The 22,229-nt window shown below is 49.7% G+C and overlaps 1 protein-coding gene across 2 annotated transcripts in view; it reads right to left on the bottom strand.

The window, feature by feature from the left end:
* Positions 1–246: 246 nt before the first annotated feature.
* LOC122705120 (death-associated protein kinase 2) overlaps positions 247–22,229 on the bottom strand; it is a 138,030-nt gene continuing 116,047 nt past the window's right edge. The window contains exons 6-12 of one of the 2 annotated variants that reach the window (XM_043920329.1): positions 21,657–21,705; positions 20,946–20,972; positions 18,215–18,367; positions 17,149–17,194; positions 3,897–3,986; positions 3,693–3,776; positions 247–940 (exon numbers count right to left, since the gene is read on the bottom strand). In XM_043920329.1, the coding sequence (XP_043776264.1) occupies positions 860–940; positions 3,693–3,776; positions 3,897–3,986; positions 17,149–17,194; positions 18,215–18,367; positions 20,946–20,972; positions 21,657–21,705 (530 nt within the window). In that variant the 3' untranslated portion in view covers positions 247–859. Of the gene's footprint in view, positions 941–3,692; positions 3,777–3,896; positions 3,987–5,576; positions 15,574–17,148; positions 17,195–18,214; positions 18,368–20,945; positions 20,973–21,656; positions 21,706–22,229 lie in introns of those variants that run through there. The other variant, XM_043920328.1, reaches the window with a different exon arrangement.

Raw genomic sequence — 22,229 nt, forward strand, 5'->3', positions numbered from 1 at the left:
GTACCAGCAGAGGTGATGGTCCCTGTGGCAGAGGGAACACAGGTATTCTATGCTGGCATCCAGGCTGGTTTTCTTGGTCTGCACACCTTTAGGGAAAGATGAAGAAGGCAGGCACCCTGAATCCAGAACAGGTGGTTCAATATGACCTTCTGAGGTGCTATCCACTCAGCACCCCAACCCTGGGTGCTCCCCAGAGTCATAGGCACCCGAGCTAAAGAAAATCAGATGCAGATATCCCCCAAAGAATCTGAGCATCAGGTAAACAAGAAGTTTAATAAAAGTGAAAAAAATGACAACACAGTGCGCTGCCAATGGGCTGCTTTAGGAGGTTTGATAAGTTGGCCGGCATGCCACGCTGACTCCATGTGGGTTCTGGGAGGTCACAGTACTGGTCCCTCACACCCCAACATTCACTCTGTATCTTCTGCCCACGGGTGAGGTGTCTGTCTTCCTGGTATCATTTTTGACCAGGCTGGTTCTGAACTCCCTCATCCTGCAAGGAAAGCTGCCCAAATCTGACCTTTACCCATGATGATGGTGATGATAGTCATCTACATCATTTTCTTAGGGTCACATCCCATCCCAGGTTCTGAGGTGGGCAGACAGGTGAAAGCCCATTTTATAGAGAATTAAGGGCTTTGGGAATGTTGGAGTCTCCTCCATAGGAGATAGCCACAGCTCCCAGGATCTCCTGGATCCCCCACAAATCCCTCTGAATCCTGCATGCCCATCCTTTCTTGCAAAGTGCTCAGGGTTGCAGAATGCTCAGGTGCGGGTGACAAGCGGGGTCCAAGAGTCTGCAGAGAAAGGAGCCTTGCTGGGCCTGGGCTTCCCTGGTGGCCACCTAGAGCCTGGTCAGTTAGGAGATACTGCTCCTCCTCCGGGGGCGGAGGGCTTTCCTTTTGGCGATGTCCTCCTCCGTGTCACTCTCACAATTCCTCTGGGAAAAAAAGAAAAAAAGAGAGAGACCCAGAGCAAGAAGGTCAGAAGATGCCAAAACCGGGGTCATGCTGGGCAACCTGGGCTGATGCACCTGAGTCAGGAGCCTGTAAACCAGGGAGGTGGACATGGAGGGCAAGCCTGTTGCTCTGTCCAGAGACCAGGGGTGGAAGAGATAGGGATGGGGAGGTCTCTGAAGCAGGGCCAGGCCAACTGCCTGGAGGCCGCCTTTCCAGGAGGAAGGAAAGCAGGCAGAGCCTCTAGGGGAAGTCAGGCACCAGAAGAGGCCAAATGATAATCATGAAAATTATATCTGGTGTCCTTTGTGGCTGCCACATAATTAAGACCACATGGCTAGTTGGTTAGTGGATGGGTCTCCCGACCTCGCCTAGAGAGAATGAAAGAGGGCTAGCAGGACCTCCCCAGGCTCTGACGGCCATCTCACCCCCTCTGCTTTGACCGGCTTAGGCTGCACCTTTAGCCAGTCCTGCAATGTAGTCTTTCCGGGCCAACGGCTTCTGTGCTCCTTTTTTATGAAAGGGAAAAAGAGTAAAGCAGATTCTATCAGCTCCTTCATAGCTAAGCCAGAGCAGAGGCAGCCACCCTGGAAGTCACCGTGCCTTTTTCATTCATTCCATATGCATCTACTTAAATAATTAAAACTACTGAAAGAAGTATTAATTGAGAAAGACTTATGCAAATCATAGAAAAATCTGTTGTCAGATGTACAGTTTTATTTATTTTTATTTTTTTAAAGCTTTTCTTTTTGTATTTTTTTTCCCCCTATTTTTTGGCCACAACTTGTGGCATGCGTGAACTTAATTCCCTGACTGGGGGTCGAACCCATGCCCCCTGCAGTGGAAGCATGGAGTCTTAACCACTGGACTAACAGAGAAGTCCTCAGATTTTAAATTTTAATGCTTCCTAAACAAAAAGATGTGTCTATTTTTCTTCTTCTTTCCTTTTTTTTTTTTTTTTAAAGGAAAATGTGTTTGGGAAAGCTGTATAATAGATGTCTGGGACCTATTTCTTTTCTACTTAGAGGGTGAGCCATTGGGTTGATATCAGGTGCTGTGTGTTTGAGTAAAAAGAGAACTAATTTAAACATTCACACATAAACAAAAATTAGGAAAGAATTTTACATTCTTTTCAATTACTCTCTGTTCCTCTTTCCCAGTGGCCAGCATTGTATCAGGCCAACTCAGCCTGAGAGGTGTGCCCGCTGTCAGCCGTGTGCCTACTCAGGGCCCCCTCTCTTTCCCTTGGCCTGAACCAGCTCAAAATTCAAGGTCAAGATCAACTTTAGCCAAATACATCCTGGACCTAGCCTGGCTGTAACAATAAAAATAACTCAAGCTCTGCTGAATTGCAACTTCTTAGCATGAGTCAGAGCCAAACAATAAAAAAGTAAGCTGGGTGACAATCTGCTTGTGATTAACAGGGATTCTCAGAAGGAGCAAGTCCAGTCCCCCTCCCCACTTCTTTTTTAACATTAAGAACTCTATGTATTTGGAAATTAAATGTCCACTTTTAAATGATGGTTGTATCAAACAAGGAAAATTAGAAAATATTTATAACAGAATAAATATGAAAAGAGAATTTATCACAATTTGTTGCATGCAGTTGAAGCTGTTCCAGTCCCCTTTTATAGCAGATGAGGAAGGTGGCCAGAGAAGGAACACAGCTTGGCCAAAGCCCACAGTTTATGGGTCTCTAAGCCATAAGTCCTCCAGTTCCCCAAGCTCAAGAAGAACTCGGGCTGGTGGGGGGCACACAGGGGCAGTGCCAAGACCTGGGATGTAGCCTAAGTGCTGTGTGCCCCGAGGCTGCCCAGGGCTGACAGGCAGGCTGCTGCCTTACGGCCTCTTCCTGAGTAGGGAGTCACCTTCTCTCCTGACCTGGGCCATTCGAGAGGCTGTCTCCACACTTGGTAAGCTGTGAGTAGGGTCTGTCAGGGACCCTTGATCAGCCACAATACTAACACTGCACTCGGTAGCACCAGCACTGCACTTGAGAGTCTACAAGAGGATTTTAAACAATACTAGCTGCTAATAAGTATCGAGCACTTAAAATGCCAGGCTCTAAGAATATGTCATCATTTAATCCTCATGACTGCCCTATGAGGTAAGAACTATTGCTAACCCCTTTTTACAAATGATTTCATTTAGCACAGAGAGGTTAAGTCATTTCCTGAAGGTCACACAGCTAGTAAGTGGCAGATTTGAATCCTGGCAGTCTGGCTCTAGAGGCCATGCTTTTGACATTATAAGTCTCCCATTTTAAATGCACATAACGTTGCAACAGGCTAATCAAATATATCATCTAAATATTATTATTGGTAATCTAAGGCAAAGCAGAAGTGGAAAAATTGGCAAATGAATGTAAAGCTCTCATTCTAAAGCAGATCCCTGGATTATCAGGAACTGACTTTGGATTGCCCGCCCGTGATAGTCTCATTGTGCAGAGTTCCCGCAGCACCAACAGGCTACAGGTCCTCCGGGGAAGCCGGGGCTGTGGAGTGGCAGCAAAGTCCCTCCAAAAGCCCATTAGGAAAGGATTCAAGATCCTCCAGAGGCTCATGCACCGCCCCGCTTGGAGCACCCTTCTTCCAGCACCACCCCAGTGGTCGCCCATGAACACAGCCTCTGCTGATCACACGGTGCAGAGCCTGCTGGAAGCAGTAAGCCCCACCTGCTCCCCACACCCCTTCCCAGATCAAGGCTACACCCTCAGAGAGCACTGTGTTTACCCACCAGGTCCTCGTTCGGCCTCAGGTGCACCTTCTTCATCAGGGATCGGGTGAGGTGGTTACACAAGGAGACAATGCTGAAGGAGAGCTGAGGGAGGGAGCAGAGGGGAATTGCCAGGTGAGAAAGTGCATAGAGAGCCTGGAGGGGTCTGGAAGGAACCAGGAACCCATCTCAGCCCCCTGCGCCCACCCCTCAACCCTGACCCACCTTCCACCGCCTGCGGACATACTGCTTCTTGAAGTTCTCCAGATTGACCGCAGACTCCCTGCGTATCAGGGCTTGCTGGCTGTTCACCGGCTGGGAGACAAAGCAGAGAGCATGGTGGCTGACACTGGGCTTCAGACAGCAGCTAAACCCCTGACCACATGCCACCCTCAGCCTGGCCCTGGGACCTGCCTGCTGGACACGACACACAGAAGGACTTCACACTAAGGGCAAGGGCTCCAGATGAATCTCAGCTGTTCCGGAGATGCCCAGGGCGCCCCTGAGCTATTATTACCACAGCCAGATGGGCACACTGGCTGGACTGGAGGCTTGCCCCCCACAAAGGGAAAGAGCAGGAGGCAGGGGTCCCTCTGGGGAAGGTTCATTGTACGGCAGTCCAGGACACCACCGTGCACTGGGTCAGTTCTGGGCTTAGCAAAATGGATGCCTTGCTAGCAGATGGGGCATTAGTACTCCACTTAAAAATAAATGGGAGGAAATAGGGGCTTTGATGGGGGTCGAGAGGAGATGGGATGTGTAGTTTCTTTCACTGTCTGGCAGTCAAGGCTCAGCTTAAGCTCTGACTTCTCCAAGAAAGCTGGCATGGCTTCTCTGAGTCTCAATTTTCCCATCTGTAATATGGGGATGATGAATAACATTGTGTCACAGGGTTATTTAGGATTAAATGACTGTGAGATGTGAAGTGCCTCGCTTAGAGTTGCTCAGTAAATAGTAATAAATTACTGATAGCCTTCCTGTCTTCTCCATTCCATCGTTATAAAAATTATTTTATTTCAAAAATAGCTTTATTTTGATATAAGAAAGAAAGTGAAGTCACTCAGTCATGTCCAACTCTTTGTGACCTCATGGACTGTAGACTGCCAGGTTCCTCTGTTCATGGGATTTTCCAGGCAAGAGTACTAGAGTCAATTGATATTAAAAAGTGGGCATATTTAATGGACTCCAGTTTAAGGAGCTCATTCCCTCGTGAATTCCTGCCTCTTCATAAACAAGGTTTTCCTAATTCAAGAATTTAAGAGATGAGTTTCAGGGGTTCTATGAACCTCCTGAAATGATCTGCAGATTTTAGTGCATAAACTTGTACATGGATGTTCATAGCAGCATCATTTATAACAGACAAAAAGTGGAAACAACCTAAATGTGCATCAGCTGATGCGTGGACAAAAAAAAAAATGTGGTCTACCCAGGTTGTTGTTTTAGTCACTGAGCTGTGTCTGACTCTTTAGTGATCCCATGGACTGTAGCCCATCAGGCTCCTCTGTCTACGGGATTTTCCAGGCAAGAATACTGGAGTGGGTAGCCATTCCCTTCTCCAGGGGATCCTCCCAACCCAGGGAGCACACCTGTGTCTCCTGCATTGGCAGGCAGGTTCTACCATTGAGCCACCAGGGAAGCCCACTCTATCCATACAATGGAAGAACTAAATGGAAAATCCATTCATGAAAAGAACAAAGTACTAATACATACTGCAACATGAATAAACCTTCAAAACAATATAGTAAGTGAAAGATACCAGACACAGGAGGCCACATTTGTATAATTCTAATCACATAAACAAGCCTGCTGTGCTGCAGTCCATGCAGTCACAAACAGTTGGACACGACTGAGTGATTGAACTGAACTGAATCACATAAAAGGCCCCAAGTATCCAGAATAGGCAAATCCACAGAGACAGGAAGTAGATTAGTAGTTGCCAGGGCTGGAGAGAGGGGAGAATGGAGAAAGACTATGAAAGGTTATAAAGTTTCTTTCTAGGGTGATGAAAATGTCCTGGAATTAGATAGAGATGATGGTTGTATAACCTTGTGAATACACTAACAAGCACTGAATTGTATACTTTCAAGTAGTGAATTTTATAGTATGTGAATTATATCTCAATTTTTAAAAACTTAGTGTATAGGTACAGACATATTTTTCCTCTGAGAAGAGTCAATAGCTTTGATTGATTCTTAAAGGACTCCGTGACCTCAAGAATATGAACCACCCAGGGTCATCCATAAGGTCCCATCCAGTTCTATTTTTTCTCTCTGCTCTGACAGCCTCCTCAAAGCAGTGCCTCCTTTTGCACCTCAGTGACCTCAGTGAGTGAGGCCGCTCAGGGATTCCTGATGCTGGTCTTGTCTCCTAACCACACTGTGAGCACACCTCCATGCCTGTTTATTTGTCATCATGGCACCAGATGTCCGTGGAAGCCGGTGCATATGGCTGGTGCACACTGCTCTGGTCCTGACATTTTCTGGCAGGAGGCTCTTTCCATGTTCACCCAACGTCCCTCCTCCAGGAAGGCCTCTGTGTGTTTCAAAGCCCCATTCAATTATGACCTCTTCCAAGATAACTTCCAAGAAACAATGTCTCTCCCAACATGACCCAAACACATGTGTGCTCCTTTATTATACACAGCACCTCTCTCGGTCAGCTCCGCAGTACAGTCATCTCCCACTAGTGGCCAATAACAGGAATGATTTTCTTCATGTCTATCAGTGTTTCCTTACCCCCCACTCCTGATCCAGAGCTTAATAAGGTGGGTGCGGAAGCACTGTATGGGTCAACTGTTTCCCTGAGCTGCAGCAGAATCAAATCAGAACCAAGTCCCAGGACCTGGGACCTACTGACTCCCACCAACAAGAGGCCCAGGCACCTGGGTCCACTCAGCTGTGAGACCGCGGAAGCGCGTCATGACACCCTGACTCCCCACAGCTCTGCCTGGGGGGCCAGTGAGGTGAGACATGGAGTCCTGGGGAGGTCAGCAAGCATGGAGGAGAGTTCATGCCACCTGACACAGAGGGGAGACGAGAGAGCCAGAGGCTTACTCACCCTCCCAAACTGGGACACAGTGGTTTGGTCCAAAGAACACAGGAAGGAAGAGAGGAGGGAAAGGAGGGAGTCAGAGAGGAGAGAGAAGGGAAAAGGATGGGGGTGCTGAGGGCACCATCAGCTCATATCCTGCTCTCTCAACTCTCTCCTTCACTGTCTCTTCCCCCTCGCAAACCCAGCCCTGGGGTTAGGTCCTCCCTGCAAGAGAGCGGTGAAAGAGGGCAGAGGACAAACTGGTCTGTTCTGATCCTGCTTTTTCCTGGCATCAAAGCCTTCCAGCAGCTTCCAGGCACTCTCAAAAGAACCCAACAAGCTCACCAAGAACCCCAAGGCCTGTATCATCTGGGTCTTTCTCTCATCTGATTTTCTCCCCATCTCCTTCCTATCCCTGTGGCTTTCATTGCACGGGTCTGCTTGCTAGTCCAGGAACCCCAGGTCTCAGGATCTTACTGTATATACTTTGTCATTTCATTCAGGTGTGTGCCCCAGTGTCACCTCCTCAGGGTCACCCTATATAAAATAGCACATTGGTTGCCCTATGCAACTCTCTGTGCCTCTGCCCTAGTTCCTCACAGGACCTATCGCTACCTGACCTTTTATTCTATATTTATTCAGTTGTTGTTAATCCCCCTGCTCTGTATCTCCCAGCAACTAGTATCTCCTTCCCAAGGTCACTGGCATCCTGCCACCCCACAGAACATTTCTACCTCTAACTTCACAAGTATCTGCTATTCACCTTCCAGTCTAATCCTGGCAGGGAACACTCTTCCACTCGGAGAGTTTGATGAGCTGGAATCAGTGGACCCTGGGACCAAAGGGACCCCTTCTTGTCTACTTATTGATTGGTTCCCTTGCCAGGAGAGAGTTAGCTAAACCCCATGGTTGGAAGGTCGACATGCAGGCCAGGGGAATCCCGTTAGTGAGAACCCCACCTTCCAACTGGTCCAGCAGTGTCAGTCACTAAGCAGAGATGCCCAACTGCAACATCACATGGGACCATTCCCACAGGCTGCTCCTGGGAGGTGATGCAGTCACTTCAAGGACCCTGTCTGTGTTCTACACAAAACAGCATGAACTCCAAGGAAGAGTATATAAACCTGTCAGGCTGGCCTTTCCCAATCAATGGGTCTTGTTGGTTGCTAAGAGGCTCAACAAACACGGACACTGTCTCTAGGTCTTGAAGTCAGAGAGATGTAAATTCTGCAGTGACACAAGTTCCAGAAGGAATGTGACACCAACGCGTTGGATTAAATGAGGGTGTGAGGGGAGATGGAGTCTGTTCCACCTTCTCCTGACCCTCCCCTTTCTGCAGACAAAGTCTTTCAGCCTTGTGGTCCTTCAGTGACACCAGTGTGGGCAGTTTTGACTAGGCTCCTAGGAGTATGTTTAGTGTCACAGAAAAATGTTGAGAAGGGAGAAAAGAAGACAGAACTCTGTGGCTAAAGTCAGGTTTTGTTTATGCGGACACAGATGTCTCTGAAAAAGTCCTTCAGGGAGCCGTTTTACAGAGGGAAGTAAGTCAGAAAGAGAAAAACAATTATTTTATATTAATGCATATATATGGAATCTAGAAAAAGGGTACTGATGAACCTATTTGCAGGGCAGTAGTAGAGACAGAGATGTAGAAAATGGTCTTGTGTACATGGATGGTGGGGGCAAGAACAGGGTGAAATAAACTGAGAGAATATAATTTTAAATATATACATTACCTGGAGTAGGAAATGGCAACCCACTCTAGTATTCTTGCCTGGGAAATCTTATAAACACAGGAGCCTGGCGGGACCCCTTTGTGTCCATGGGGTCACAAAGAGTCGGACACGACTAAGCACATACAACCAACCTCCTCCAACCATAATCATTACCGTGTGTAATATAGATAGCTAATGGGAAGCTGCTGTATACACAGAGAGCTCAACCTGGTGCTCTATGATGACCTAGAGGCGTGGGAATAGGGGTGGGGTGGGAGGGAAGCTCAAGAGGGAGGGGCTATATGTACACTTATGGCTGATTCACATTGTTGTAAGCAGAAGTCAACACATTATAAAGCAATTATCCTCCAGTTTAAAAAAGTGTCTGTTGTGGCGAGCTAGGCCAGCACCAACATCCACAGAGCAGGGAGATGAAGCAGCAGCCACCCTTCCAGGCATAAAGACCAGAATCCTGGTTTTCCAGCCTCCTCTAGAAACTGCCAACAGATTGCAACTTTTCAAACCTCCATCTGAGTCACTCCTTCAGCCCCATCCTCCACTGAAAGCCACGGACACCTGAGCACCCACTTTCTTGGTTCGCCCAGGACGATCACTCTGGGCCTTGCTCCTTCCTCTCCCTCTGTAGCTGGCTCCTTGCTCTGTAGGTGGCATCTCCATCTCTCCCTTTTGCTGATTGTTTTGCTGGCTGGAGCCCTGCTGGCCTTACCTCTCTGTTTACCCAGGAAAGGAGGCCTGAGTCTGCCTCCCTGTGGCTGAGTGGGGGGAGCTTCAGCGAGGCTGCGTGCCCGCAGGTTGTCCCGCTACTGAGCATGCCAATGGAAAGAGGTAAGAATGCCCTTTTCTTTGCCTGACCCGGCCTTACTTTTCTGAGTCAGGTCTCGGCATGCATACGCTCTTCCTTTTCATCTTCTCTCCGGGACATTCAGTTTTCTGAGCAACTTTCTCATTCCCAGGAAAAGCTTCAAAAACTCTCCCTCTTATACTGAAGACAAGAGACTTGAGAGACATTATATCCAACTGCCATGTGTGGACTGCGTTTGGATCCTGATTTGAATTGAGTACAGCAGGAGAAGAGTGGGGGCAAGTCAGTTTGGCTTGTGCATACAGATGGCGATAAGTAATTATTCTTGATTTTGTCAGGTGCAATCATGATGCAGTGGTCATGGTAAAAAGAAACGCCTTATAAGAGATTCCTGCTGGAGAATTTATGAGTTAAGTGAGTCTGAAGTTTGCTTTAAAATACTTTGAAGCTGGGTAATAGATATATGGAATTCACTCAGCCATTCTTAACACTTCCATGCAAGGTTTGAAAATCTCCCATGATGAAAAGCTAAAAACACAAACTCTCCTTCTTTTGAATCTCTATAATCTCCTTTGATTTCCATTTAACAGCTCTAGGTTCCAGACCACAATCTGAGCTCATCCCATCCCTCCAAGTTCTGCCTAGTACCTTCCCCACAAGGTTATAGAGGGAGGGGAGTGTTGGCGGAAGACACCTCCCACCCGCCGAGAATGTTTCTGCCCTCTGCCACCTCCTTTCGAGAATGTTAAGCGCTTTATTCATATCCAATTCTTTTGTGACCCTATGGATTGTAGCCCACCCATGGGCCTCCTCTGTCCATGGGATTCTGCAGGCAAGAATACTGGAATGGGTTGCCATGCCCTCCTCCAGGGGATCTTCCCCACCCAGGGATCGAACCTTGATCTCTTATGTCTCCTGCATTGGCAGGCGGGTTCTTTACCATGAGCGCCACCTGGGAAACCCCTGCCATCTCCTTACCTTTCCTCAGAATTCATCTCCCTACTGTTTTCCGGAATATTAGGTACCTGTTTTATTACTCACCACGGTCTTTCTCACTTGCAGTTGGTTGGGGCCCTACCTGTCCCAGACACTGAGTCTTTTATTCAAGGGTTGTCTTATCCTTATCTGTCACCTCCCTCCAGAGCCAGGACATAATCAGTGTTTATTCATAGAACTGACTGCTTCCACTCCTCAAATATGCCCACTGCTGGATCTCCTCTCCAGGGCAAAGAATCTTCTCCACAGGCCAAGAGTTTTCACAGACAAAGGAGAAAAGGCCATTCAGTTCCACAGACGTGTACAGAGGCTGACAGCAGGCGTGACAGCTGAGCACACAGCCAGCTCTCCCTGGCATGGGACCACCGCGCTGCCTGGAGGAGTGATGTGGAGAGCCACCGCCTTCATAGTCACCTGGAGAGGTGGGTGGGTGGTGTGGGGAGAGGAGTTCACGGAGGAGACTCTGGCTTCTCCCACCATTATGACTCTGCTCCCTCCCTTCGCTACCATCATCCTGATTCTGCAGAAGCATGGATCACCATCACACCATCTCCACCCTTCCCAACACAAAGCTGGGTGACTGTGTGCCTCATGCGTCTGCCCCAGAGCAGGACAGACTGCTGCCTTCCCCAGGTGCCAACTCTCTAGCCTCTTGGGAACCGCTGTTCAGGAAGATGTTACAGGCTCACCCTGCCCTCTCTGCGATGGCATCAGCAGAGAGCACAGAAGCTGACCTCTCATTCACAGCCTGGTGAATGAAAAGATCTTCTGTGATGGCACACAGGCTGGCCCACAGGGCGGCAACCCCCACCAGGCCTTTGTCTGTCTAGATGCCAATGAAACACCCCATCCTGCCCCATCGGCCCTGCTCTGCCCTGTTCTTGAAGTCACTGTTAAAATGCCATCTGTGGGCATGTGGAGGGGAGTCAAGCAGGTCCTCTGGCTGGGCATTCCGCCAGCCTCCTTGGACTCCCCTTGGCATCAGGTTCTGCTGCCAAAGGGTGATGGGCGTTGGACTAGCCAGGGGGCAAGGGAAGGTCATGGTCCCCTCTGACTTCCCTGAAAGACTTGGAGGGCAGTTTTCAGTTCACTTCACTTTGTCTTTGGAAACCCTTAAATAAAAGAGTCTGTTCATAAAACATCTAAATGACAAGCTATTACCCCCAACTGGACATGAACATGGAGAGGACGACTGTACTACAGTGAAGAAATCCACTTATGATTCCTTCTCCAGTCAGCTCCGGGACTGACTGGCCAGCAGACTATAGTCAAACCCTGTCTTGTAAAATGCTGTAAAAGAAGGCTGTCAGATGGCTCACCCCTGAGAATCTCCAGGACAGACAGCGTGTAGCTGATGCTAGGATTCTAAAATAACCACTTCTCCCTTTCTTTTCCCAGTCTCCCTAATTCAAATCATCATCCACAGCTTATTCCTTTATTGCATTTTATTTCGACCCTCACAAGAGAGTTTGCCCTGAGTTGCTCAATCAGGGGCTTCCTTGCCTTAGGAAACCTGTTGACTTGGCCAAGTTAAAGAGTTAGTCACTCAGTCATGTCTGACCCTTTGTGCTCCCATGGACAGTAGCCCACCAGACCCCTCTGTCCATGGGATTCTCCAGGCAAGAATATTAGAGTAGGTAGCCATTCCTTTCTCCAGAGAATCTTCCCAACCCAGGGATCGAACCCAGGTCTTCTGCATTGTAGCTGGATTCTTTAACACCTGAGCCACCAGGAAAGCCCTTGACTTGGTTGACCTGGCCAAAGGGACCATTAATTTTTGCAGTGTCTTATGCCAAATGATTATATCCTGTCCTGTGACAGGGCAGAAAAGTTCTTGGAGAGATTGTAGGTGGGCTGTTTGTATCAATTCTCCCAGACAGGGCATAGGAAACAGGGCTTTGCCATCTTTCATTGATTCCAAGATACACATTTTTGGATCTCTGAAATCAGAACTTATCTCTCAAACAATGGCATCGTATCTTTACTGTGGGTCTGAAGTGAATGCAGGTACTCCAGGAGATGACCACACTGCTTCTGCCAGCCATCAGCACCACTCAGCCTCAGACTGTTTAACATTAGATTTTTTGCTTGAGGTTCTTTTGGATTCCACTAATTGCGTAAATGCAGAAAGGAGTCCTGTCTGAATACCACCAGCCTGGGGCTCCTGTTCTCAGGGGAGGATTTTTCCACCCCTCTACCCAGCGTCAGGGCCTCCTGGGTGGCTCAGAGGGTAAAAAATCCACCTGCAATGCGGGAGATCTGGGTTTAGTCCCTGGGTCGAGAAGATCCTTTGGAGAAGAGAATGGCTACCCACTCCAGTATTCTTGCCTGGTGAATTCCATGGACAGAGGAGCCTGGCGAGCTACAGTCCCTGGGGTTGCGAAGAGTTGGATGTGACTGAGTGACTGAGCGACCCAGTGTCAAGCCTGATGCACACATTTCCTTGCCTTCCCCTCCTACCTGGTGGCTTTATTTCTCACCTCCCCTCTCAATGAGGGTGTCCCAGCTTTGTATTTGGGGTTTTCTCTTGGACTTCCCATCTTGGGCTTCTTTTTAAATTTATTTTGGGGTCATAAAATAATGATGCATCTTACATTTGATGAAAATATGGTTTCTTCTACTTGATGAAATCTGTTTGTTACAAATATTATATATAATATTTGAAGTGATCCAGCATGTAATAGAAAAGGAGGTAGGATTTTAAAGACATGGTTTCATGGGATCATTCTAAACCACACCCCATCCGTGCTGTTCCCTGGGCAGCCCCACCCCTGCCAGGACTTCGGGCTGCTGACTGCTGGGCACCCATTTCAGTCCCATGACCGTTGCGATGGAGACAGAGCTCTTCAGTACGGCAAAGCCCTGCTGGTCCTGCCTTCTTTCCAGCCACATCCACATCATACTCCTCTTCTCTCCCCTCCAGCTTTCTTTCTGCCTGAGCTATTTCAGCTCTCAGGCCCCCTCCCAGCACAGAGCCCTGGCATGACAGTTTTGTGGAGAAAACTACCTTCTCCCTGGTTTGCTTCGCTGATCTCAGCTCTAGAGTCACCACCTCAGGGACACCCTTTCTGACTAGGTCACCCCCCATTGCAGGCTCCTGCAGTGCTGCAATCTTCTCATAGCATCTATCCCAGCTGCAGTTCTACCTCTGCAGAATGTTCTAGATCAACGTGGAGTCCTTCACTGCAAACTCCATGAAGGCAGGAAACACACCTGTTTTCACTCAACATTGTATTCCTGGGGACAGGACAAGTGCCCAGCAGTTGACAGGTGTTGAACAATTCTTTGTAAGTGGATAGATGGATGTGTCTGGGTTGAACCTGCCCCACAGCAGAGCGAACCCCTGGGGCCTGGGGCAGCTAGGGGAAGGAAGCAGAAGACCCCATCGGAAGGCTTCTACTTTTGCCACTACTGTGACCTTGGGCAAACCACACCCTCTCTGTTTCCTCAGCACCAAATTCAGAATAACACCTACCCTTCCTCTCTGACAAGGGGGTTTGTGAGTCTGTGAAGGCACCTTGGAACGATACTATCTGTTCTGTCACCCCCAAGTCTCTAGCACGGCGCTGGGCCCACTCTCCACACTCTGCCTCTGTGAGCTGGTTGGCTGTCTCCTCCTCTGAGAAGAGGGAGATGAGATGATCCAGTCTTTAGGGAGGGGCGCACACAGCCTGCGGTCAGGAAGGAACCACTGGGCCTCATGCTTCCCAGTCTTAATGTCCACCCTCTTCAGACCTTAGGGACATGAGAAAAGGGTCTTCATTCCCAACAGAAGGCTGGAGCCATGAGCCACAGGAGGGAAGGTGGAGAAGGGCAAGAAGCTGCTCCTTCCCTCCTATTCCACAGGCTGATCTTCAGACAGGGAAGGGCTGGATGGGAACAATAAACTGCCTGCCTTCTAGAGACACACTTCTTAGGACAGTCAGTTGGAGGTTATGAGGCTTCCACATTACCTGGCAAAATATATGAAGTTGCTTATTTTACCTCTGGGATCTGCACTTTAATATTAAAGTGCATTTTTACATCAACAGCTATCTGTTCCTATATAACTCATCTTAGACTCAGGCATTCTGGATTTGTGTTTCATCTGTATCAGCTAGCTGTGAATGATCCTGAGTAAGCCATTTCCCCTGGAGGTCAGTTTCCTCATCAGTTACATGGAAATAACAGTAACAACAACAATAATACCACCTACCTTCCCGTCTCACAGAGTTTTTTTTTAAGGATCACAAACACAAATGCTTGGTAAGTTGTCAATGTAAATGAAAAGTAATCTTTTCTCTGTGAATTTAAAATTCTGCCATCAGCAGCAGGAAAGCAACAAGCTGACGGACTATTAGCCCTAGTTAACTCAAATGGTACCCAAGACCTGCAGTCCATAAAGCGGGAAGTGAGATGTGAACAAGTCCATTATCACAAATCAGTTACTAAGTGTCTCCCCAGGACCAGCTGTCTCCCTCTGGAGAAGGGAATGCTGAGGGGTATTCAACAGCAATTGTTTTAACAGTCTGGCTGCCTGGCCAGTCACCCTCCCAACAAACCAGGCAGGTGAGAGGAGGCACAGAATGGACAACTAGCTAGTCCCTCCATGGTTCTGGATTCTGGGAGGAGGTGGAAGGCTATGCTACAGACACACACCCCTGCAGAATTTGAGTCAATGCCTGGCGGGGCAGTTGGGAGCAGGCTTCAGCAAACCATCCAGGATGCATTAGTGACCCGAGGCTGGTGCTCAGAGCTTCAAGCCGGCCAAGACTTCCTCACTGCATGATCTGTTGAGCAGCTCCCCAAGGGACTCACTGGCGTCCCGACAGAACACGGAACCTGGGCTGTCCACGCTCCCGCTCTCCAGCTGGAAGCCGCCCACCAGTTCCTGGAGCCACTGGAGGTCTGTTGAGAGCTCCTGCCTCAGGGTCTCAAACTGCGTCTGCAGGTGGTCCAGCTTCCTGGCTGCGGCCCCGAGGCGGGACCCTGTGGCCCGGATGTCCTCTCGTAGGAGCTTCTTCGAGGACTTCACCTTGCGGAACTCGTACCTGAGCTGAGACAGGTCGTGCCGGGCTCTCTCGCTCTCCTCCCGGTACCAAGCCTCCTTCTCATTGTAGATGGAGATCAGGGTCTCCACGTCGTCCTGGATGGTGTCATGGGCCCCTGTCAGGGCCCGGCAGCCCTGCTCCACCTGAGCCACGTCCTCGACTACACGGGCAAAGCGCTCGAAGTTGACATAGGTGTTGTTGGGGGGCATGCTTGAGTGGCATTTGAGGGTGTACTCTCTCAGGCGCTTGGTCTTCAGCTGGTTGGGCTCTGCCTTGTGCTGTTCTGGGGCTCTGATCTCTCCTTTGGACTGGTGGGTGTTTAGATAGAAGGGCCAGAGTTAATCTGATGTCTGCTCCAAGGTGCAGGAGGAAGGCACTCGAGCTGTCTCTGCATTCACCACATGCGCCAGGCCACGGGAGGACCAGGGTGGGATGAGTACCCCCACAGACCATCAGAAAGGTCGAGGAGGACGGGGTGCTGCCTGCACACACATTCCAGGGCAGGGTGGTCCATGGTCATTAGAGAGGGTCTCTGCACACATAGCATTTAAGGGTACTCTCACAGTCAAGCAGGTTACAGCCAGGATTCTGCAAGCATCCATTCCAGAGCAGAAGCGTGCAAGGCCATGGCCAATGGGGGAAGCTGGGGCTTCTCTCCATCAGGGCCTGTGGGCTCCCTGGGCCTCAGCAACACTTAACATGCTGAGCAAAGAGGCAGCATACCAGACTCCCCAGCTCTGCACTCAAACCTAGAAGGCCCTCAGCCTTCCTCTTCCTCCACTGAGTCAATGAACCCGGCCTTCTCCAGGGCACTCTGGCCCTCTCTGCTCTCCCATCTCCTGTGGACCCCTGCCCGTTCTCATCTGCACCCTCAGATCACCCTCGCCCCTCTCCCACTTAACAATTTCAGTGAAAGGGAGGTCTGTTGACGTTCCTGGAAGGGCACATCTCATCCATCAGCAGAACCAGGGTCAGAATCCTGCTCCCCTGATTCCCATCCTGCCAAAGCACTTATCACCTGCACTTTCCTGAGACCAGTCTGAACACCCAGCAGCCAGAAGCCCAGTTACAAAGTGGGTTAGGCAGGAAGTCACTTTTGTGCCCCACTCTCCCCAGAGAGAACAGAACTACCCTAAGGGGTGACTGCCTCTCTCCCAGCAGGCCTCCAGCTGGGCAGCCCATTCTCTGAGGTCACCAGGTGCCTAAGGAAGCCACTGACTGGTTTGAGTCATCCTTAACTCAGAGCTTTAAAAGTCAGAAACAAGGAGCCCTGGTTACAAATCTGAGGTTTTCAACTGTTGCTGATCCCTCTCTATAGCTGAGGAGTCCTGATTTCTTTTTTGAGAATAACTGTGACGTGTCTTCTGACAGGGGCTTCCCAGGTGGCGCCAGTGGTACAGAACCCGTCTGCCAATGCAGGAGATGTAACAGACGCAGGTTCTATCTCTGGGTCAGGAAATCCCCTGGAGGAGGGCATGGCAACCCACTCCAGTTTTCTTGCCTGGATAATCCCACGGGCAGAGAAGCCTGGCAGGCTACAGTCCACAGGGTTGCAAAAAGTTGGACACAATTGACGCGACTTAGCATGCACACGAGTCTTCTGACAAAGAACAGTTTGTAAGATCACCCAAAGAGCAAAGATTTCAATTGAGGTTTGTGAAAGTTTCTTTTCATAAGTCGCCTGAACATATGACATAGAAACTTAAACTCGCAGACCTATTTGAACAAGCCCAGACCCTTGGAGACCCCCAACTAGCTTTCATCTGTGCTTAGTAGTCAGTGTTTCAAGCAAAGGCCTTGCCACAGGTCCCCTGCATTTGGCCCAGGCATCCCTGGCGACAAAGCAGGAATCTGCTTGCTGAAACTCATCACCATGTGCTTACCGTGATCCAGGGGTGACTGAGAGCCTCTTGGATCGTGAGCCGCTTCCTAAATGAAGATCAGAAAACAGTGATGATCCATGAGAAGCTGAGAGCAGGAGTCTCCATTCTCACTCTTCTCAGACCTGCTTTTTGGCATCCTTCAACCACTGCCATCAAACTAGAATCATAAGGAATGCAGAGGTGGATGGGGGACTGGCTACATCTCCTGCACACTAGAGAAAGCAGTCCAGGCAGACCTCTCAATAAAATGATCTTATATAAACCCTCATCTTTGGTCCCAGGGTTGCAGGGCCCAACCCCACACTATTGGAGAGTCCTAAATGCTCTCCATTGTGAAAACTTTGGTCTCTGTTTTCCTGTTTGCCTTCCAGATCTCTTCTCTGCCCTTCCCTGCCCTGTACCCAGGTGGGGCAATCCCTCCTACCATTGCCCTTCAACAGCGAAACCAGGCACTGCACTTTAGAGGACCCCACTCTATGTCTCTCTGAAGTCTACGGGATCAAGAGGACATGGCCTTCCAGAATGTGAGGACCTTGCCCCCACCTCAGCTCATCCATCCTCTGGGCACCAGCACCCTCCAACTCCCTGCCCACCTCCTTTGATCACACACCCATGGGGCTTACCCTGAGCCCTAAGGAAGGGGTGGCATTAGCAGGTCTCCTATTTTCCCACTGTTCTGACCCCTCTGGGCTGGACACCCTCCCCACTCCCATCCTGAATCGTCTTGAAAACCCTGCCCCTTTCCTTTAATGAATTCTAGTTCCAGGTACCTTTGAGACAAACTGCAAAAACTAAAGAGCTCTAAAAAAATCCAGGCTGACTTACACACACACACACACACGGTTATTTGCATTTCAGCAGGAAAAGAAATGAGAAAGACTTGAGTAAACAAGATGCAAGCCAAGTCTTGGCCAGTTCACACTCCTCAGCACCTGCCCAGATCAGACTGCAATGGTCGATGACAGCCTGTGGCAAAGCAGGGACAGGCTGGCATGCCTGTCGGAGAAGTGGCAGGAGAGAGTCAGGACCTGAGAAGCCAGTGCCCTTCTCTTCTCTGTCCTCTTACCGGGTCTCTTTAACCAGAAGCTTCCGAATGAAGTCCTTGGCCAGCTCGCTGGTCTGGCTGAAGAATTCCTCATCAAAGTCGTAACTCACTGCTGTGATATTTGCCAGCGTTTCCTGCTTCGTGTCTCCCAGAAAGGGGGATGCTCCACTGAGGCTGGGCACAGAGAGGGAATGTGTGATTGTAGGAAAGGAGACGGAAGTGGGGGTGATGGATTCAGGGACCTGGACTCGTACGGCTGCATGGGGATAGGAGGCTCCCCACAATCGTTTGGCGGAGGGGGGCGGGGCCAGTCAACAGCTTTTCAAATGAGTCCAATTCAATACATTTAATGGACTACCTACTAAGGACCTGCAAGAGAGAACTGTGTCTTCAAGGGACTTGAAAGAGGAGGGGAGAGAAACAGAGACTTGCTCTTCATAATCTCCAGTAGAACGCAGAATAAAATAAATTACAAAGGGCTGGAGGAGCACAGGACAGAGGGGAGGCCCAGTGCAGGCCTCATGGGAGAGCTGACATTTGCATCAGTTTTGTCCTGAAGAATGAAGAGGTTGTCAGCAGTCAGAGAAGGAGATGGAAGGTCTTCTAGGCTAACGAGCATCCTGAGCAAAGCCTGACAAGTGCGGCAATAGATGGGCCATTAGGGGCTAGAGGGGTGTATGAGGTTCCCTGCAGGGTTTGTCAAGAAGGTGTCAGGAACTTCCATGGTGGTCCAGTGGCTAAGATTCTGTGCTCCCAATGAAAGGGGCTTGGGTTCGATCCCTGGTCAGGGAACTAGATACCACATGCTGCAACTAAGAGTTCCCATGCTGCAGCTAAAGATCCCGCAACAGATGGAAAATCCTCTGTGCCACAACTAAGACCTGGTGCAGCCAAATAAATAAATATATATATATTTTTAATGTGCCATTCAAACAGTGACTCCTGAATCTACTGTCTCCTGCCTAATATTCAAAATATGCCATTGTCCCAGAAGTCCTTGGGCCCTACCCTCCCTCCTGTTTTCTATAGAATCACATCTGAACTTCTCAGCAAGGCATCAAAAGTTGGTCCCCACCACACATTCTATATTTTCACTGCACTTATCACACTTGCTGTCCCCTTCCTCAGTCAGGATGGCGCTTCCTTTCCTTTCCACCAGGAATGTTCATCTCATTCCTTCCAGCCCAGTTCAAATCAATCTCTCTTTCCTGTCTCCCTCTCTTGCTCCCTCTCTCCCGTTAAACTTTCTGCAGTCCCAGCAAACCAGTGGCTCTCCCATTTGTCTCACAAAGCCACGTTCATACCTAAAGCACAACCTTGGTCCCACTGGGTGAGAGTTAGCAGTCTGGTGTCTCCCTCCCACAAAAGAAGTTTCAGGCAAGCAGGATAGACTCTCCATTTAGTACCCTGAGTGCCTGGCACGGTGTTCACCGAGGATCAGGCTGTCAATAAACTGTATGGAATTCAGTGAGCTACAGGAAGATTGTGTGCCCTAGAGATGCTGGAATTCCTTACTATTTCAATAGGGAAGTCACAGTTCTGAAGATATCAAGGTGTTAAGAGCCCATGTCTGAATATCCTGGCTCTAATCTGGAATTATGCAGCAATGCATCAAATTCTCTCTGCGTCAAAATCCTCTATGGCTTTTAAAAAATACGAATGTCCAGATCTTACTCCTAGTGATTCTGATTTCATAGATTTGGAGTGGGGCCTGGGCCTTAGCAGATATTAAAAGGTCTGATGTGAAGAAAAAGAAAAAAAAAAGGTCTGACATGCTGCCTGGGTTGACACCCTCTGTTGCAACTCAGGGGGCAGAAGTGGGGCAGGGGGGGGGCGGGCAGCGGCAGGGAGGCGGCATCCACCACATTGAGCAGAGCTCCCAGTCCAAGAGGAGTCAGAGGGAGGGATTACAGGGGTGTTGAGAGAGCTGAGTGTTGGCCTCCCCATCCTTCATCCCCTCTGGCTGTGGGCTGCCTCTTACCCAGAGTGCCATAAAAATAGCGTTTTCTAGGAGTGCTGTGAGCGGAAACAGTTGGGAAGTACTGATGTAAAGAACACCAACTAATCAGCCACGTCTGTGTCTGAGCAGTGCTAGGAAGTTTGCATGTCGGCTTATTTAATCCTCAACACACCCGTGGCAGGAAGTTTATGATTCCTATTTTTCTGATGAGAAAAACAAGCCCAGAGGTTGTTTTTCTGCCCTAGGCCATAGAGATGGAAAGTGACAGTTTCACTACACAATGTAGGAAATCTATGCTTAAGCACTTAATACTTCAGAGTCAAGAAAGAGAGACTCTGGGGAAAAGAGAAGAGACAGCATGTGAGAGGAAAAGGGGTTCTGGGGAAGGGAGAGGAAAGGCAGAGAAAGACAAGGCAGGATCAGGAAGGGCATGGTGACTTGAGGGCTGTCCCAGGTTTCTGAGTGAAAACTGACATTCTCACCGGAAACCTGGGTCCGGGTGAGACCACACGGTGGATCCCGGCCACAGGAGGGATGCAAGCACAAGCATTGCAGAATGGAGGGCTGCAGGCTGCCCTTCCGGGTTCCTGCCCAACCCCAAGGCCAGGCTCACATTACAAAATCGAGCTGAGAGCACTTAGCCTCAGGTTGGCTGTGTGGATCTAACTCATCTGGTCATGGTGGGTGCTCAGGAAATGTCAGTCTGTCTGTCTGCCTGCTTGCCCCTCTCTGATTTCTCCTGCTCCCCCCGGATCTGAGCTGGGTCAGGGCCCCGGGATCAGTCATACTCACAGGATGTAGGTGATGACACCGATGCTCCTGCAAAACAAAGAACAGTCAAGTCAGGGCCGCCTGGCTGTCCTCCCAGACCAGCAAGCGGCTCCCCGTATGGCTCTGAGGGCCCCGTCACGGCAGTCCCCGCACGCTGCCTCAAGCCCCACACTCCTCCCCACCCCACACTTCAGCAGCAGCCTGGGACTTGCTCAGAGTCAACCAGCTCTGGACGTTGAGTCCAAGGACCCACTTACATCTGTGATGACCACCTCTGAGCCTCTTTCGCCTCATAAAATGAGGATAATGATAACTATCTTACAGGACCACTGGGAGGATTTTAGAAAACCAAGTGATCAAGGTGCTCAGCCAACTGTATAGCACAGTTGACATGACACGAGCCCCATCTGTGCAGTCAATCACTGTGGTGTGCCCCAGCCCAGCACAGTAGCTGGGATACATGAGGCCCCCAGGGATCACATGGTTGACCAACAGAACGAATTATTGTCACTAGTATCTTTATCATGGCCATGGCAGTCTCAGGGTGAGCCTGTACCTCTAGCTTCCAGCCCCTTGTTCTCTGCCTTGGCCATGTGCTAACTGGCCACATGCCAGGACCCCAGGAGCAGCCAGAGGCTCTTAAAGGTGAGTGTGGAGAAAGAGGTTTTCATCCAGTGGGGATGTCAGCCAGAGCCAGGATCTGGGGCCACCCGGGTGGCCTGTCCCACTTACCACATGTCAGCCTCCAGTCCCAGGGGCTCGTAGTTCACAATTTCTGGAGCTGAAAGAAGCCATGTTGAAGAGTCAGCAGGAGTAAGAAAAGGAGAAGAGATGATCTTAAGGAATTTTAGGGGATTAGATGCCAAATGTCTCCATCCTAAACCCTCTCTAAGGAAAATTAGAGAGGCAGATGGAGATAACCTGGGTCTAAGGATTCTGAGGGAGGAAGTTGCCTGTTATTCTGATAGTGAGGAAGCCAGAAAGCACAAGGGGACCCTGGAAAAGGAAGAGGAGGGTGGGGAGAGGAGGGTGCAGGAGGGGACAGTGGGGCCCACGACAAAGACTGCTTTAGAACTCTCAGCTGGAAACCAGTCAGGCCAGGGCTGGAAGGTGATGGGGGAGAAAAGGAGGCAGAGAGAGAATCCACACTCCTCTGAGGGTGTCTAAAGAGGGCACCTCCCACCTGAGCAGGGGCAGGAGGACATTCTGGTGGCCACTGAGGTGAGGAGCCTGTGATGTCTGAGGGGCATCCAAAAGAAGGTGCCAGGAACAGGCTGGGCACCTGGGGTGGGAGTGAGGTGGGCC

Source organism: Cervus elaphus, chromosome 12 (assembly GCF_910594005.1).
Source record: "Cervus elaphus chromosome 12, mCerEla1.1, whole genome shotgun sequence".
NCBI lineage: Eukaryota > Metazoa > Chordata > Mammalia > Artiodactyla > Cervidae > Cervus > Cervus elaphus.